We start from the raw sequence: 16,719 nt of genomic DNA, 5'->3' as shown, positions 1-16,719 counted from the left end.
GACATGTCCCATCTGTGTTCCTGCTGCCAAAAACAAACCCTCCATTGTGTCGTAGAAAATGATTGACCCGTTCCACTGAGCTTCAACCTCTCTAAGTTAACATGATTACAGTGCACTTCTCACACATCGCTGATGTCTCATCAGTTCATTCTGTAAATCGGCCTCTCATGCCCAAACCCTATAAAAAGTTATTGAAAACCATAACATCTTAATGGCTGTTATGGCAGCTTATTGGCACTGCTGAGGGAGAGAGGAATTGAATAGAGAGAGAGGGAAGGAGACGGAGGAGGAGAGGGAGGGATGTTAGAGGGAGGAGGACTTGTCAGTAGCGCTCTCTGTGGTCTTCTTCATCAACGTTGCCTGTCTTAATTACTCTTCCACAGACCTGTTAGTGTGCTGTGATGAGCTGGAGTCACTAACACAAGTTTATATTATGTCTCTTAAAACATGTTCAGGCAGCTTCATCAGAGACCACCATGACTCTCTGGTTAATCAATCAATATCTATCAATCTTTATTTAAACAGCGACAAATCACAAAATCCTCTATGTTCTATTATTAACAAAGACCCAACATCAAGACCGGATCAGATCCAGTCCCATCTTCCAGACAGGACTCAGTCTGATCTCATCTTAATCCACCATGAGCAGAGCACTTTGCAGCATTTAGCAAGTTACAGTGGCAAGGACAAACTTCCTTTAACAGGCAGAAACCTCCAGCAGGACCAGACTCATGTTAGACACACATCTGCTGAGACCGTGTTGGAGAGAGGGATAGAGGGAGATGAAGAGAGAGAGAGAGATGATAGTGGGGAGACGGATAGTAGTAGTTGTAGCAGCTGGAGTCTGGACCACGTCCACAGCAGCAGAGATCCAGAGGAACCTACGAGACAAGGGAGCTCAGGGACTCCAGAAAGGTCTAAGAAAAGAGAGAAGAGAGGGAGACCAGAAGAAAGAAAAAGAGGAGAAGAAATGGAGAAGGAATGACAGAAGGAAAGGACGATAGAAGAAAAAGAGACAGAGGATGAAGAAACATGGAAAGAACAAAGGAAGAAAGACAGAAAGGAAGAAAGAAAGAAAGAAAGAAAGAAGAAAGAGAGAAAGAAAGAAAGAAAGAAAGAAAGAAAGAAAGAAAAAAAAGAAAGAAAGAAAGAAAGAGAGAAAGATCAAAGAAGGAATGAAAGAGAGAAAGAAAGAAAGAAAGAAAGAGAGAAAGAAAGAAAGAAAGAAAGAAAGAAAGAAAGAAAGAGAGAAAGAAAGAAAGAAAGAAAGAAAGAAAGAAAGAGAGAAAGAAAGAAAGAAAGACAGAAAGAAAGAAAGAGAGAAAGAAAGAAAGAAAGAAAGAAAGAAAGAGAGAAAGAAAGAAAGAAGAAAGAAAGAAAGAAAGAAAGAAAGAAAGAAAGAAAGAAAGAAAGAAAGGATGAATAACAGACCCCAAAAAAGGAATCTACAGCAGAGATCCAGAGGAACCTACGAGACAAGGGAGCTCAGGGACTCCAGAAAGGTCTATGGTTAGTAACTTTAATGGGACAGGAAGAGTTAAAGTGAGAGACAGGCAGAGAGAGGAGAGAGAGGGAAAGACAGGATCCCAGTGTGTCAGTCTAAGCCTATAGCAGCAGAACTAAGACCTTCCTTTAACAGGCAGAAACCTCCAGCAGGACCAGACTCATGTTAGACACACATCTGCTGAGACTGTGTTTCCAATTCCAATTTATTTATTCAGCACCTTTCATGCATTCGAGCACACAGCAAAGTGCTTTAAAATGGAACAAATGAACACCAATCGATAAATGATAAAAGAATAACTCAAGAAAGACGATAATAAAATGCTTTAAATCAAAATCCAATAAATACAGTAAAAGCAATACAAGCTTGAACATCGGGTCTAATTATGCCACAGAACTGCAGAGAGTAAAGTCGTGTGGAGACAGATTTATATTAAAAATATGACAGCAAACTGACACCATCATCGTTCTTAAATCACAGATGAGATAAAAGTCATTTTTAGAGACACTCTGTTTGATTACAAAACACAGAAAACCCACCAAACATCCCCCCCCAGTGCCAGATGGGATTTGAAGTTGTTTGATGATGTCTCTTTTTTAATCCTATCAAGTTAATATAAGAATAGTGAGATCTTGAAAACACAATCTCTGCCTTGAATAGTGTCAGCGCCCTGGGACAACATCTAGTGCCACTGCAACATCATCTGAAACACATCCAATAAGAACATAGTAAAGTGCTTTTCTCATGGGTCAGAGTGGAAACACCAAGAGTGGACTACAGCATGCTGAGAAAAGCTAGAGAGCGGCACCAGACGTAGTGAGGGTCAGATTATGCTAAAACAAAATCTGAAAATAGTTCAAATCATCTCTCTGTCTGGAGAGTGAAAATAGATAACCTACAGTATGAGCCCGTAATCCAATATGGGAATGAAAAAGCCTTGGAATATGGTCGTGCACATTCCTGATGCACTGCAGAAGTCTGCTGGAATATTACTCTGGATGAAGTGGGATTAGATTGAAACTCAGAAAAGGAAATCCATCACCCTTGACGCTCAATATCATGTAAGTAGGAAGGCCAGATTCTTACAAATCCTCAATTGGGTCATGGGATCTTGTGCAGGCCGGGTGAGAGCGCACAGATCTACTCTGCAGAATGTCCCTGCTCCTCTGGAATCCTAATTTAAAGCATGAGGTTATCTCATTCATTAGGTCAATAAGTTAGATTAGACCACATGAAACTTTAATGGCCCCTGAAATGAAAGTGTGTTATTGCAGATCCTTTAAAAGGTCGAATGGGAATAATTAAGAGTGTGCAAATTAGAGTTCCTCTGCAAAGACATAATGAGGATTCACGCTATGAGGGACTGTGAGATATTACAATTAATACAGAACAATCAGGATCTAACTGCTCTTTGATCCAGACATTACAAGTACATCAACATTTAGGATTTACACTTATTCACTTCACTTCAGATCAGACTGTTTAACAGGCAGAAACCTCCAGCAGGACCAGACTCATGTTAGACACACATCTGCTGAGACCGTGTTGGAGAGAGGGATAGAGGGAGGTGAAGAGAGAGAGAGAGATGATAGTGGGGAGACGGATAGTAGTAGTTGTAGCAGCTGGAGTCTGACACGTCCACAGCAGCAGAGATCCAGAGGAACCTACGAGACAAGGGAGCTCAGGGACTCCAGAAAGGTCTAAGAAAAGAGAGAAGAGAGGGAGACCAGAAGAAAGAAAAAGAGGAGAAGAAATGGGGAAGGAATGGATAGAAGGAAAGGAGGGGATAAGAGAAGGAGACATGAAGGATGAAGAAACATGGAAAGAACTAAGAGAGAAAGGATGGAAGGAATGAAAGAAAGAAAGAAAGAAAGAAAGAAAGAAAGAAAGAAAGAAAGAAAGAAAGAAAGAAAGAAAGAAAGAAGGAAGCAATGAAAGGAAAAGGGAAAGAAGGAAGAAAGGAAAGAAGGAAATAAATAATTAAAGAAAGGAAGGAAGGAAAGAAAGAAAGAAGGAAGGAATGAAAGGAAAAGGGAATGATAGAAAGGAAGGAAGGAAAGAAGAAAGAAAGAAAGAAAGAAAGAAAGAAAGAAAGAAAGAAAGAAAGAAAGAAAGAAAGAAAGAAAGAAAGAAAGAAAGAAAGAAAGAAAGAAAGAAAGAAAGAAAGGATGAATAACAGACCCCAAAAAAGGAATCTACAGCAGAGATCCAGAGGAACCTACGAGACAAGGGAGCTCAGGGACTCCAGAAAGGTCTATGGTTAGTAACTTTAATGGGACAGGAAGAGTTAAAGTGAGAGACAGGCAGAGAGAGGAGAGAGAGGAAAAGACAGGATCCCAGTGTGTCAGTCTAAGCCTATAGCAGCAGAACTAAGACCTGGTCCAAGCCTGATCCAGCTCTAACTATAAGCTTTATCAAAAAGGAAAGTTTGAAGCCTACTCTTAAAAGTAGAGAGGGTGTCTGCCTCCCGGACCCTGACTGGGAGATGATTCCAAAGGAGAGGGGCCTGATAACTGAAGGCTCTACCTCCCATACTACTTTTAGAGACTTTAGGTACGATGAGCAGGCCTGCATGTTGGGAGCGTAGAGTTCTAGAGGGGGAATATGAAACTATGAGCTCTTTAAGATATGGAGGATTTTAAATTCTAGTCTAGATTTTGGAGCTCAGGAACTCTGATCTGATCTGATCTCCTCTCCTCTGCTAATTTAACATCAAGTCATTAATTAGGACTGAACTTGTTTTTTCTAGTTTGACCTGTGCTCCATGTAGGAGGCGGTTTTATGGTTTTGTGACCTATGCTGCAGCTTTTTGCTTTTAATTCCAGGCACACATCCACAATCTGCCAGTTATGAACTACATATCTGGCCCATTGTTTCCTGTCTAAGAGAGATCTGTGCATCCTTCTCGCCACATGAATACATTATGAATATTCTAATAAGGAAACACCTGCTGCATTACCTGGACAAACAAACAGGAGGATGTTTGAAAAGGAGAACCTTCTCATGGAGCCTTTTATTGTAGATAGTAATTGGATGCAGCGTGTCCGTAGCTGCTGATAACAAAGAGCGCCTCAGATTCATGCTAGTCCTCAACACTTGGAGCTGCCAGTTCATCAAAGGGATTCATTACGGGGGCTAAAAGGCAAACACCTACAGAGCCTTTTCATGTGGGCTGATGTGCATTCATTTGCAAACATTTGTTTCCATGCAAAGCGCCGTTCATTTGCAGCAACATCACGTTGATCTTCTGAACTCAACACGCCTTTTCAAGGGCGAAGGAACGACAGCAAACAGCTGAGATTGCCTTCAGGAAGTGTAACGCTGCAAAAGGAAACCATAACAGACAACAAAGGAGGTGTGTGAGAAGACTCATCTGAAGAAGGGTCGTACCTTTGTTCTAACGTGGGGTTGAATTGCTCCAGGGAAGGCCTGGAAGTTATTTTCTTTTTCACCTCCTGTGGTGTGGAGACTGTCGCAGGACTGCAGAGACAAATACGCTCTCTGACAGTGAAGGAGAAATCTCAGCATGCATGAGAAATGTTTCATATAAATAATCAGTATTAGGTTGACAAAACATAGCTGTCAATATTTCACCTCACAGCAGTAAATATCAGGATTTTATGGAATATATAATTGAGTGATTTGGTTCCATTGGCAGACGACTCCTGATGTTTTCTTAATAGGGTGTAGGTGGGAACCAGCTGGCTGCGTGGGAAGACTACACTCTGTTATTTACTTCAATATTAATTCATCCAGCTCTGGAAGTCTGCAGGAAATGTTAGAGAGGTATTCAGATCCATTGTTAAAGCAGAAAAGGCTGTGGCTGAGACTATCTGAGTTTTGACTTCACAGATAATTTAATCACAAGGTTGCATTTTCTTAAAATCTAGGAACAAATGCTTCAGTTCAGGTTCAGGTCACTTTATTTGTACCTCTAGGTAAACTTGTTTTGCAGCCAGTGAGATGTTAGGTCAATACAAAATTACAAGATAGATGTCAGACAGAACAAACTACTTAATGTGCAAAACATACAAAAATATCCTAAAACCAATCTAACACTAAAAATGGTAAAATGAACAGACATGATAAAATGATAGAAGTGCTAAAAGTTCCATTTAAAATGCATATCAATAATGGTGCATCTCTCATGGCAGGATTAGGGAAGCATGCATCAACAACTAAGACCTTTGTTTTTAAAGGTGACATATCATGCAAAATTGACTTTTTAATGGTTCTTTACCTGAAATATGTGTCCCTGTCTACAAACCCCCCGAGAATGAAAAGAATCCATTCTGCCCCTGTTCTGATTTCTCCACCTTTCTGTAAATGTGTGCTGAAACCAGCCGTTTCAGTTTTCAGTGTTTTTCATACGTCACAACGCCATCCGGTCTGTAACAGGAAGTCAGAGCTCGGAGCTTGTTCAGCCCATAGACTGTATAAAATACAACTCAACCCCTCCTCCGTTTTTCATTCCCTGCACACATGTGTGCTAACAAGGAGCTTAGGAGGGAGGCATGCTAGTTGTAGGCTGTCTTAATAAACACAAAGGTCGCTTTGACTCCCCACGTCTGCAGATTTGAAGATCTAGTGATGATTTTTATTTGTCATGGATAAGTGCTAGCGCTAGTTAGCATAACCACATAGCTATATGTTCATAGCTGTAGCTGTAGCTGTAGCTGTAGCTGTAGCTGTAGCTGTGTACCAAGACACATGTCTACATGCTGACAAATAAAACAACAAGAAACACTAAATCTGTGACCAATCCTTCAGAAAGGTCCTGCTGCCTTTCTGGCAGAGGTCGGTTTGACTCCCCACGTCTGCAGGTTTGAAGATCTAGTGGATGATTTTTATTTATCATGGATAAGTGCTAGCGCTAGTTAGCATAGCCACATAGCTACATGTTGGTAGCTGTGTACCAAGACACACGTCTACATGCTGACAAATAAAACAACAAGAAACACTAAATCTGTGACCAATGGTTCAGAAAGGTCCTGCTGCAGGCGCCTCTCCGTCAGGATCAGATTCAGGATCAGATTCAGAGGGTTGAAGTAACGTGATCTCTGAGCAGCCGTGTATATTCAGCCAACATGTAAACATTAGATCAACGTGCTGGAGAGCCGAGGCACATCCATTTCCGGAGGGGGCGTGGTCAGAGAGAAAACAGACTGTTCTGATGAGGACTGAAGAAGAGGGCTTTTCAGGCAGACCAGAATCTGATTTCAAAGTGTTTTTTTGAGCATAAACTTTAAAGACATGTTTTGGGGACCTCTTAGACCAATATATGTTGATGAAAAAAGCGTGATATGTCACCTTTAAGTAAAAAGCTGCATTCACAAGACATGCTGTGAAAGATCCACGTGCACATGGATCCAAAAGTTTGTCTTCAGCCACCCAAAATGCTGTTTCCATGTTAGGGAACGTCCAAAAGCTTCAATATTTCTCCATATTTTACTGGACAGCCGAGGCCACACCCACTTCCTGAGGGGGCGTGGTCAGAGAGCTCATTCTCATTTAAAGGCACGGACACAGAAAACAGCCTGTTCTGAGCAGGGCTGAAAAAGAGGGGTTTACAGGCAGACCAGAATCTGATTTCAAAGTGTTCTCTCTCCTCTTAGACCCATATATGTTGATGAAAAAGAGCAGAATATGTCACCTTTGATGTCCGCCCCCATCGCTCACCTCTGACGTTGAGATGCTATCTTGTTAGCTTAGTCAGCTAACAGACGACAGAAACACAAGGAAGTGCTGTCCTCACGTCTTCACCGAGGCGTCTCTGTTCTAAGTATGTGACCAACAGTCGACATACCTTCTTGGTCTGAGTCCCACTGACTGCTGGAAACCCTTTAGGCTACTTGGCCCTGATTTGACCTCACAAGGTTTTTCCATCAAGGAGCCGAGTCTTAGAGCACAGTCTGGTAAACACGGAGGGCCACTGCAGGTGATGCAACATATGGAGCTCAGCCGGTGTAGGTTGGCAGTGTCCTCAGGCTGTTACCAGGCAACCGACGGAGTCAGAAACGCGTCTGTGCATCCCTTAATGGACGGGACAAGCGGGGAAGTATGTGAGGTTAAATGGAGGGCCATCTGCAAACACAATAAGGCACTTACACACACAATACACACACACACACACACACATGCAGAGTGACAGCCGTACAACAGACATGTACAGGAGCTCGAGCGCACACACAAACACGCGTGGCCTTTCTGTTCCCACTCAGTCCGTCTCTGAAGCCTCTGCCAGCGGCGCTCTGCTCTCAGTTCTACACCGCTGACTCCATCTTGACACAGAGATCACAAAGTTGCCAGGAAGAAACCGGCAATTTACTCCTTGGTTAAACACTTGGACGCCACAGAGCTCCATCACTGGCGGCAAATCTATCAGAGAGGAAGAAACGCTGACAGAGACAGGGGGGGGGGCGAGGAAGTCAGGAAGGAGACTACGTCTAAACCTGTTAGGGTGAACCGAAGACGGCGTCCCAGTCCTGGAGTGTCAGAAAACCTCGAGGCGCTTCGTGTGAAACAGCATGTTCATGATCGAGCTCATCCTCTTCACCTTCTTCATCACTACTGAAGAGTTTCACTTTGATACTCACGCCAATATCTCTCCTATGAATATGATTATTTAGAGCTTCAGAATCAGAACCTGAGTCTGTCAGACACAGTATAATATAACACTAGAGTCATTATGGCCTTCAGAAACATGTTTTATTAAGGGAGGTGGGGTAGTGCACTATAGGCCTCTGTGGCACAGCCTGAGCTTTTGTCCTTAAAGGTGACATATCATGCAAAATGCCCCTGTTCTGATTTCTCCACCTTTCTGTAAATGTGTGCTGAAACCAGCCGTTTCAGGCTTCCGTGTTTTTGTTACATAACAACACCATCCGGTCTGTAACAGGAAGTCAGAGCTCGGAGCTTGTTCAGCCCATAGACTGTATAAAATACAACTCAACCCCTCCTCCGTTTTTCATTCCCTGCACAAATGTGTGCTAACAAGGAGCTTAGGAGGGAGGCATGCTAGTTGTAGGCTGTCTTAATAAACACAAAGGTCGCTTTGACTCCCCACGTCTGCAGATTTGAAGATCTAGTGGAGGATTTTTAGTTTTCATGGAAAAGTGCTAGCGCTAGTTAGCATAGCCACATAGCTACATGTTGGTAGCTGTGTACCAAGACACACGTCGACATGCTGACAAATAAAACAACAAGAAACACTAAATCTGTGACCAATGGTTCAGAAAGGTCCTGCTGCAGGCACCTCTCCGTCAGGATCAGACTCTGGATCAGATTCAGAGGGCTGAAGTAACGCGGGTCTGTGAGCAGCCGTGTATATTCAGCCAACATGTAAACATTAGATCAACGTGCCGGACAGCCGAGGAGGCCACACCCACTTCCTGAGGGGGCGTGGTCAGAGAGAAAACAGCCTGTTCTGAGCAGGGCTGAAGAAGAGGGTTCTTCAGGCAGACCAGAATCTGATTTCAAAGTGTTTTTTTGAGCATAAACTTTAAAGACATGTTTTGGGGACCTCTTAGACCAATATATGTTGATGAAAGAAGTGTGATATGTCACCTTAATGGCATTTTCCCCTTACATAACTTTTTCTATTATACTTTAAATCTTTTACACTTTGACTTGAGTAAAAAGCTTGAGTGGATACAGAAGTCTTTTTTTAATTTTCTTTTTATTTGGAATGGCACTATTTACAATACAATGTCTTTGGCATTTAACACCTGAGTATCACTGTCTTTCTTTAGTCCGCTTCAAATATTTTCCATCCTATAATAATCCCCACCTTCCCTGGGGATTGGGAAATGTGATCGTATATAGTCCGACTGTTTTTTTGTCCATGTTGCCTTTCCAAGGTTTTTTGTTCTGAAGTCATTCTACTGCAATAACATACAATTCAACTCAACTCAACTTTAATTATAAAGCACTTTAAAACGACCACAGCCGGAACAAAGTGCTGTACATAAATAGACAAACAACGCAGGAATAAAAACAATTAAAACACAGGAAAATAAAACAATAAAAACAATTAAAACAATAAATAAAAACAAGCCATAAAACACTAAAACAGGAGCAGAGTCTCATGCAGGGTTGAAAGCCAAGGAATAAAAATGGGTTTTAAGATGAGTTTTAAAAATGGACAGTGAGGAGTCTAATGTGGAGGGGAAGCTCATTCCATCATTTTGGAGCAGCAACAGAAAAAGCTCAGGAGAGCTTCCTCTACAGAAGTCTTTTTAAACCCTTGAATGTGAATACTTTTAACACCTCTGGTTTTTGCTATTAGTTATCTAAAGGAGCTTCTCCAAAACAGCAACCCGCCATGTTAGGCACTGATCATCTACAGGGATTAACACTCTGTATATTACTACTTCTGGAAGGAATATAAAGGTGCATTTCAACCAAGAGTCCCGGGGTCTTTTAGCCCTCAGAACTACTTTCCCCTGAACTGAAAGGTTCCTGGTCCCCCATTGTTGTCTGCGTTTGGACCGCGGGCTGAAGTCCCGGGTAGATTGTGTAAATCAGGCCAGTGATGTATGGAGGAAACTCAACTAGTTTGCATTCCCAGGAACTCCCTCTGTGTTTCAAGAGCTGTGTAAACTCCACAAACACTGACACGTTCAACCGAAAGTCCAAGGACCTTTGAAAAGTACTACCCCCCAAGCAGGGGCTTTTCAGAGGGGAGATTATCTACCCCTGAACTAAATTTAGACCCTGGTTCCTCCGGTCGAAACACATGTAGTTCTGGGGTAAAGTTCCTGCGGTTGAAAAACGCCTCATCATAATCTTCATGTTACATGTCTGACTCAACAAAACTGTTTGATTCTAGACTTTTTAAAGATTCTGTTGTAAATACAAAGCAGTGAAAAAGTCCTGCAGACACTCCTAATGCAGAATGCTTCAGGTTGTTGTAGCGCTCGTGGCACTTCATGATGATCTGCATTTAAAGGAGAGGACTTATAAAGACCGAGGAGATGATGACACTCTTCTGTTTCTGTGTTTCAGTCCTGTTTTTAGACTGCAATCGAGGTCTGTGAGGAGACAAGTGTTTCTCTTTGATCTTCGCCCGGTTTTGGATTGACCTCCAAATTTCAGAGTGCACCGTGAGGCTTGTTTCAAATTGCGTAGGTGTGCTCCCACCTGTTCACCATATGGTTCCTGCGGCGAGCTCGGTCACTTAGACGCAGAAGATTTACAGGCAGAATGCATCACCGTGATGTAAACAACATTACCCAAGCACCTTTCTGGAAACTGCTGTGTCATTATATCAAAAGCATGATGCATGAAAATATCACAGGCAGTGTTTGTGCTGATTTCCAATATGCAATTGCATGATTCTTTGATAGCTTGGATTTGGGGAAACACATGGATTATGAGATGCAGAACAGATTGTCATTGCAGTGTCTGAATTATGGAAGAGTGAGAAAGAAAAAGAGAGAGGAAGAGAGACACACAAGGGTGATTATCTCCACAGTGTAACGCAGAGGATTGGACTCAAGATGAGCCTCTCCTCTGGCACAAATTTATCTCTGTTGTCAGGTGTGCCTCGACGATTACCCACCATGCCGCGCTGCTCTGTGGCGACTCCCTCAGTGGGAGTCAAGTACTTGCAAAAGACCAGAGCCGGGGAAAGAATGGCAGCCGATTACTCACAGCCTAGTTCTTATGCTCCCTCACAAAGTCTGATGGACAACATAACCTTATCTATTGACTCATGGTGGCTGCTCTTATTATCCCTTATTATCCAGCCCTGCCTATCGGGTTTGATAGGCTGGATGCTATTAAGCCGACACAAACACAGAGTGGAACCGGAGCAGTGAAACAAAAGAGGAGAACTCCCTCCTCATCTTGTTTGTAGCTCTTTTTAAAAGCTCACTTAGTGTGCTGAAACATTTTGTCTTGCAGATAAAGGTTAGCATGAATCATTTTGTGAATCATCAATATGCAAAGTGTTTTGTTTTAAATGTTTACGGTTTAAAAATTCTCTTTTTTTAAAGATGAATTATAAAAAAATGTATGTTTAAATAAAAACAAGTTAACATCCAATAATTCAATCATTGCTCAAATTGTATAAATGAGCTTGTTTCTGAACATTTTAGCTTCAGCAAAGGAAAGTGTGTTTCATGTCTCAAAGGGATCCTGCATGAGGAAGAGTCTCATAGTCTAAGCCTGGGGTGTTAGCTCAATGCTCCACTGACCCCTCCGCCTCTGTGCTCTTATATCCATCCATGCGACCCCTACTTGAGGCCATCCTCACTGAAAAGAAGATAACGATCGACAGCATTATTGATCATTTTTTCTCCATAAAGTCAGCCGTTTGTTGATTTGTGGCTCTTCAAGTATTGCAGATGAAACCTCAGACCCGGTCTCAGCCTGCAGCAGGATCACAGGATCACAGGATGTGTCGTTTAAAGCAGTTCCACAAATGAAAGTTGTTAAGTGAACGATAACTCTGAGACGTTTGTTAATGAACGGGATTAAAGCGGCGTGTTAGAGACGTACTCCATCGGTCCTGTGGAATCTGGAGACAATAAAAACAGCTCCCTTGATTCCATGAGTCTCAGAGACGTGTGTTTATGTGTGTGATAGATACCGTGTTATCTAAATGATGCAGTCTTTAACTTTATAGCTCTCTGTAGGAGCAGGAAGGAGGAGGAGGAGATTTCTTTAATGCTTGATGTGTTCTCTGATTCTATAAACTCACGCCAGCACTTTAACTCAACTTACTTTTATAGCTCTCTTTTACAAACATGCAGCCATAGTGCTTCTTATCATTTGATTTATATAAACCTTATTTCATCAGGAAGTCCTCCTGAGATTAAAAACCTCCTTAACAAGGGAAACCTCGCCAAGCTCACAGCCCTTTAAAACACACAAACACAGAACATCAAAGAAACATCATAAACAACACAAGGCGTGAAAATCACAACAATCCTTCATGATACTCTTCAGTGATGTCATGCATCTATTTGTAGCTCTTTCATGCACAACAGGAAGAGGATAAAAGGATGGAAGATGAGGATAAAAGCAGGTACAGTAGATAGATATTGCAAGACTGAAAAAGTTACAATTTGATGTTTCAGAGTAAAAATGCAAAACCCTAAAAAGTCAGATTAGTCAAGGAAAGACAAACATCATTTTAAAAACACTGTTCATACTCAGAGTGAAAAGACAGACTGATCTTTAACTGAGTTCTTGTGATTGAAGCGCCCTTATACTCTCCTCTCTTCAAGTCATACGTTCTCAAGCACTTTGACTCTGTGTCCTGCAGTTATAAAAGAGTTTCTCTAAATGCACGTATTCCTCTTTTGTTCCTGCTTTTTAATACAGCTTTTCACACTGTTGAATAATGTTTAAAAAGCAATGCACTGACGTTCAAGGGAGGAACTGAAAAGTCTGAGACCTGTACCTAAGTCTGCATGACATGTTGCCTCAATTTCAATCTGATCAGCCGTTTTCTGATTGCAAAGAAGACTCCTGATGTAATACATATGAGCAGTTTTTCAGGGCTCCCAGGATAGCCAGCTGTTATTTAGAAAAGCATTTCCAGCATGCAACTTAGGAACTGAGAATTAAGATTCCAACAACCAGTTTGCAGGAATCTGTTGAAAGAGCAGAGAATAAAATCTGATCCATCACCAGATGATATCCAATAGGTTAAGGTACTGCTTTAGTCCCTCTGTTCTTGTGACTCGAATGCATAAGTGCAAATATAGAACATCAATGGAAGTCACCATTTGTGCCACAGTGTCAACAGGCAGAGGTGAAATGTGCTGAAACTGCTTGTGTGTGAGCAGGATGTCCCTGAATGAATTACTGTTGACCAATCAGAATCAAGAATTCAACACAGCCCGGTCACTAGCAAGATAGAGGATAGTGACACTGGATAGGATAGCTAAGTAGCCTAGCATCTCTAGACCGTTTCACCTGAATGTGAATGGGTCTGGATCATAATCATCTTTCTTACCATCTTTCCATCTTCCAGCAAATGATGCATCTGGTGACGCTAGGCTAAGAGCTAACAGCTAAGAGCTAACAGCTAAGAGCTAACAGCTAAGAGCTAACAGCTAAGAGCTAACAGCTAAGAGCTAACAGCTAAGAGCTAACAGCTAAGAGCTAACAGCTAAGAAACAACTTGTATGTAGATGAGAGACTGCTCTTTGTAATGTGTGCTGTCCATGGTGCTGAAGTGATGAAGGAGCCAAGACAAAAGATGATTTAGGAGAGCTATTATCACAACAGTTGTTGAGCAGTGCAACAAAAGTTGGTTTGGTACTGCAGCACCTCAAGTGTCCACTTGAGGCTGGATGAAAGAGCCAAGGAATCCCCATCAGTGTGTAGTAATTAGCAGCATTTAGCAGAACAGTCTTGTTAGAAATGGAATATAATACTCTTAAGTCACCTGAATATAAGAACTGTTTTGTTTTGTTACCTCAGCCTGACCTTCTTGTACCTACATAGGACCCTTCTGCAGAGGTGTCATCTTGCACCGCCATGTTTCCACTATAATAATGCATATATTTGCATAATTAGGGGCGTGGCTTTGTTGTCAGACAGCTGGGTGTATTGTTCCTGTTTTCCAGTAAGCTGTTTGCTTGTGTAGGTTGACTGAAATTAACGCTGAGTCAGCACTTCCAATATGGCGCCAACGGGTGACATCACATAAGCAACGTCCATGTTCTGCACAGTCTGAGGACTCGCCCATGTATTTTGCTCTCCACCCTTTTTTTTTCTGCATACAACCAAAACATACCGCATCTCCTCCAACACCGATTGGATACGGTTGTAAAGCTCTCCCATCTCAGTCCATACATTTCATGTTTATACGACGTACAGTACACCACCTCTGTTATCTCTGGCCTTTTGCTGCCACCGCTGAGAGCCTGATCCTTGCAGAGACTCGCATCTCAGGTGGGCCTGACACGGGATTATCCAAACAATGCTAAAACTGGGACATAAGGATTAGCTCTGGCCCTGTAATCCCTAAAGGATTTCCCACCACTGTAGCCACCTCTCCTGAACTCTCAGAGGCTCCTGGATTTACCTGGAGATACCAAGGGTTGAAGATTGTTTGGAGAGTTTTGTCATGAACACAATTAATGTTTGTCAGAGTTATGTAAGGTGGAGTAGTCTGTGCTTTGGGGGATGAAGGCAAACAACAATGCCTTTAACATCTCAAAACATGAACTCATGGAAATGTGGAGGCAAGAAGCAAAGAGCAAGGGACAACAGATGCCTTTAAGGGTTGTTTGAAATTCAGATTTCTCACATAACGTTCTAAAGGTTGTGAATATTTGAACACAGATAATTGTCTGTATTGTAAATACAGACAAGCTGTTACTGTGATTCTCCAGCCTGAAACAAAGACATCTCATTCCCTGGTTAACAAACTCCAGCTCAGTTAATATGAAATGTATTTTGTGTTTCCAGGATCACTACAACGGCTGCCTGTATGATGGACCTGAGGAGGTATCCGCTGGACGAGCAGAACTGCACACTGGAGATAGAAAGTTGTGAGTACATCCTTCTTTGAATTATTAATCATCCTCTGCTCTTGTATTTTGTTTCCTGTCAGTGTTATCAATCCCCGCGCCGGCTTAAGTGTTTGCATCCTTACACTTTGGTGCTGCCGCGGCTTTGTTCAGTCAGCTGTCAGGAAATATGTATGACTGAACATGCACTCGGTCCAACCAATTTGTTCTCCACTACGGGGACAAGGATTTTCTCAGAATCCTGATATTCTCAACATAATACTTTCCATCAAATCTACTCGATTCATATTTGTAAAGGTACAAGCATTCCTGAATCTAATCGCAGCCTTTGTGGAAAGACTGCATGAGGAAAATAGTACAGCAGATAAAACTGGTTCAGGGACGTCCTTAGGATCTGGAATACAAACAAGAAGAAGGGTGTGCAGGACCACAATGTTTAGCCTTGGGTCTTGTCTCATCCTGCAGGGATTCTGAGTCACATAACTCCCTGTGTACTATAAATGATGGTTAGGCGGCAGTAGCTCAGTCCGTAGGCTTGGCAACCGGAGGGTCGCCGGTTCGAATCCCAGCATGGACGAAGTTTGGCAAGTGGACTGGTGGCTGGAGAGGTGCTGGTTTACTTGCCTGGGCACTGCCGAGGTGCCCTTGAGCAAGGCACCGAACCCTCAAGTGCTCGGGGTGCGCTGGTTGATGGCAGCATCCTCACTTTGATATCTCTCCCTAACTACATGTCCACTGCATGTTTGTGCATACAGTTGTATGTATATACACCAAACTGTGCGTGTAGCATGACCAAAGTGGAAAAATTGAATTTCCCCCCTAGGAATTAAGGAAGTATGTTTCTTCTTCTTCTTCTGATCCTGCTCATTAGCCGGCTAGCAGCTAAAGCTACAAACAAGCTGCCACAAAATATTGATTTCAGAAAGATTCATGTAAACAGATTTAAAACAGTCCGTCTGATTCCACGGCCGGTAACGCTCACATGGCAGCAGATTCTTGCAGGAAGAACATTTTAAATTACTGTTGAGTGCAAAAATCTCCCAGTGAATTGATGCATCTAATAACTCTAGGCTAGGGGTACTCAAATACAAATCTTAAAGGGCCACACATAATTTGTTCAATGAACCAAAGCTCCATTTAATGAGGTATTTAATAATACTGTAATATTCAAAACAAAAAGTCCATTTCGTTCAAAACACCAACAAAAATATGAACCACTGTAAATGTTGTTGTGTGTTTTTGTCATAGATGTGTCAAGAGTCCTGCTTGCAGCTTGATATGATGATTTCAGTGCATTTATTTTGTAGTTCTGACCTCTGAATTTAGAGGAAATGTCTCTTCAGAATTCCTCTGCTTCGTCTTATAATGCTGTTTCAAATTGGAAATCTTCAGCACAGCTATAGTCTCCTGGCATATTAAGCAGATAGGTCTTGTGGTGGTTGGAGGGTGAGTGAATTCAAAAGTTTCACTCCATTCTTCTTTCAATTGTCCACTTTTCTTTGAGCTGCAAACTTGGAACACACTGTTTTCGTGCATTCTCTGGTCCTACAGCTTGCAAAGTGCCAATATGCTCTCTGCTCCATGAATGAAAGTGAAAGTTAAAAGTTGCACTCTCAGCAGTGGACCCAGTAACAACCTGTCTGTGTATCGTTGACATGGAGACAAGTCACGGTAAACAGGCGGTGACCCGACCAAAACACAGAGTGAAGGAATAACAGTTCT

At 42.2% G+C, this 16,719-nt stretch overlaps 1 protein-coding gene across 2 annotated transcripts in view; it reads left to right on the top strand.

Annotated features, from left to right (window-relative positions):
• The window catches only part of LOC117813322 (gamma-aminobutyric acid receptor subunit beta-2-like), a 196,973-nt gene that overhangs the window by 137,066 nt on the left and 43,188 nt on the right, over positions 1-16,719 (top strand). For both annotated transcript variants that reach the window (XM_034684478.1, XM_034684479.1), the window contains one exon: positions 14,936-15,018. In XM_034684478.1, coding sequence (XP_034540369.1) covers positions 14,936-15,018 — 83 coding nt within the window. The remainder of the gene's footprint in view (positions 1-14,935; positions 15,019-16,719) is intronic.

Source organism: Notolabrus celidotus, chromosome 5 (genome assembly GCF_009762535.1).
Source record: "Notolabrus celidotus isolate fNotCel1 chromosome 5, fNotCel1.pri, whole genome shotgun sequence".
Taxonomy (NCBI): domain Eukaryota; kingdom Metazoa; phylum Chordata; class Actinopteri; order Labriformes; family Labridae; genus Notolabrus; species Notolabrus celidotus.
Note: the sequence above shows the minus strand (reverse complement) of the source record. Positions and strands in the feature narration are given on the sequence as shown.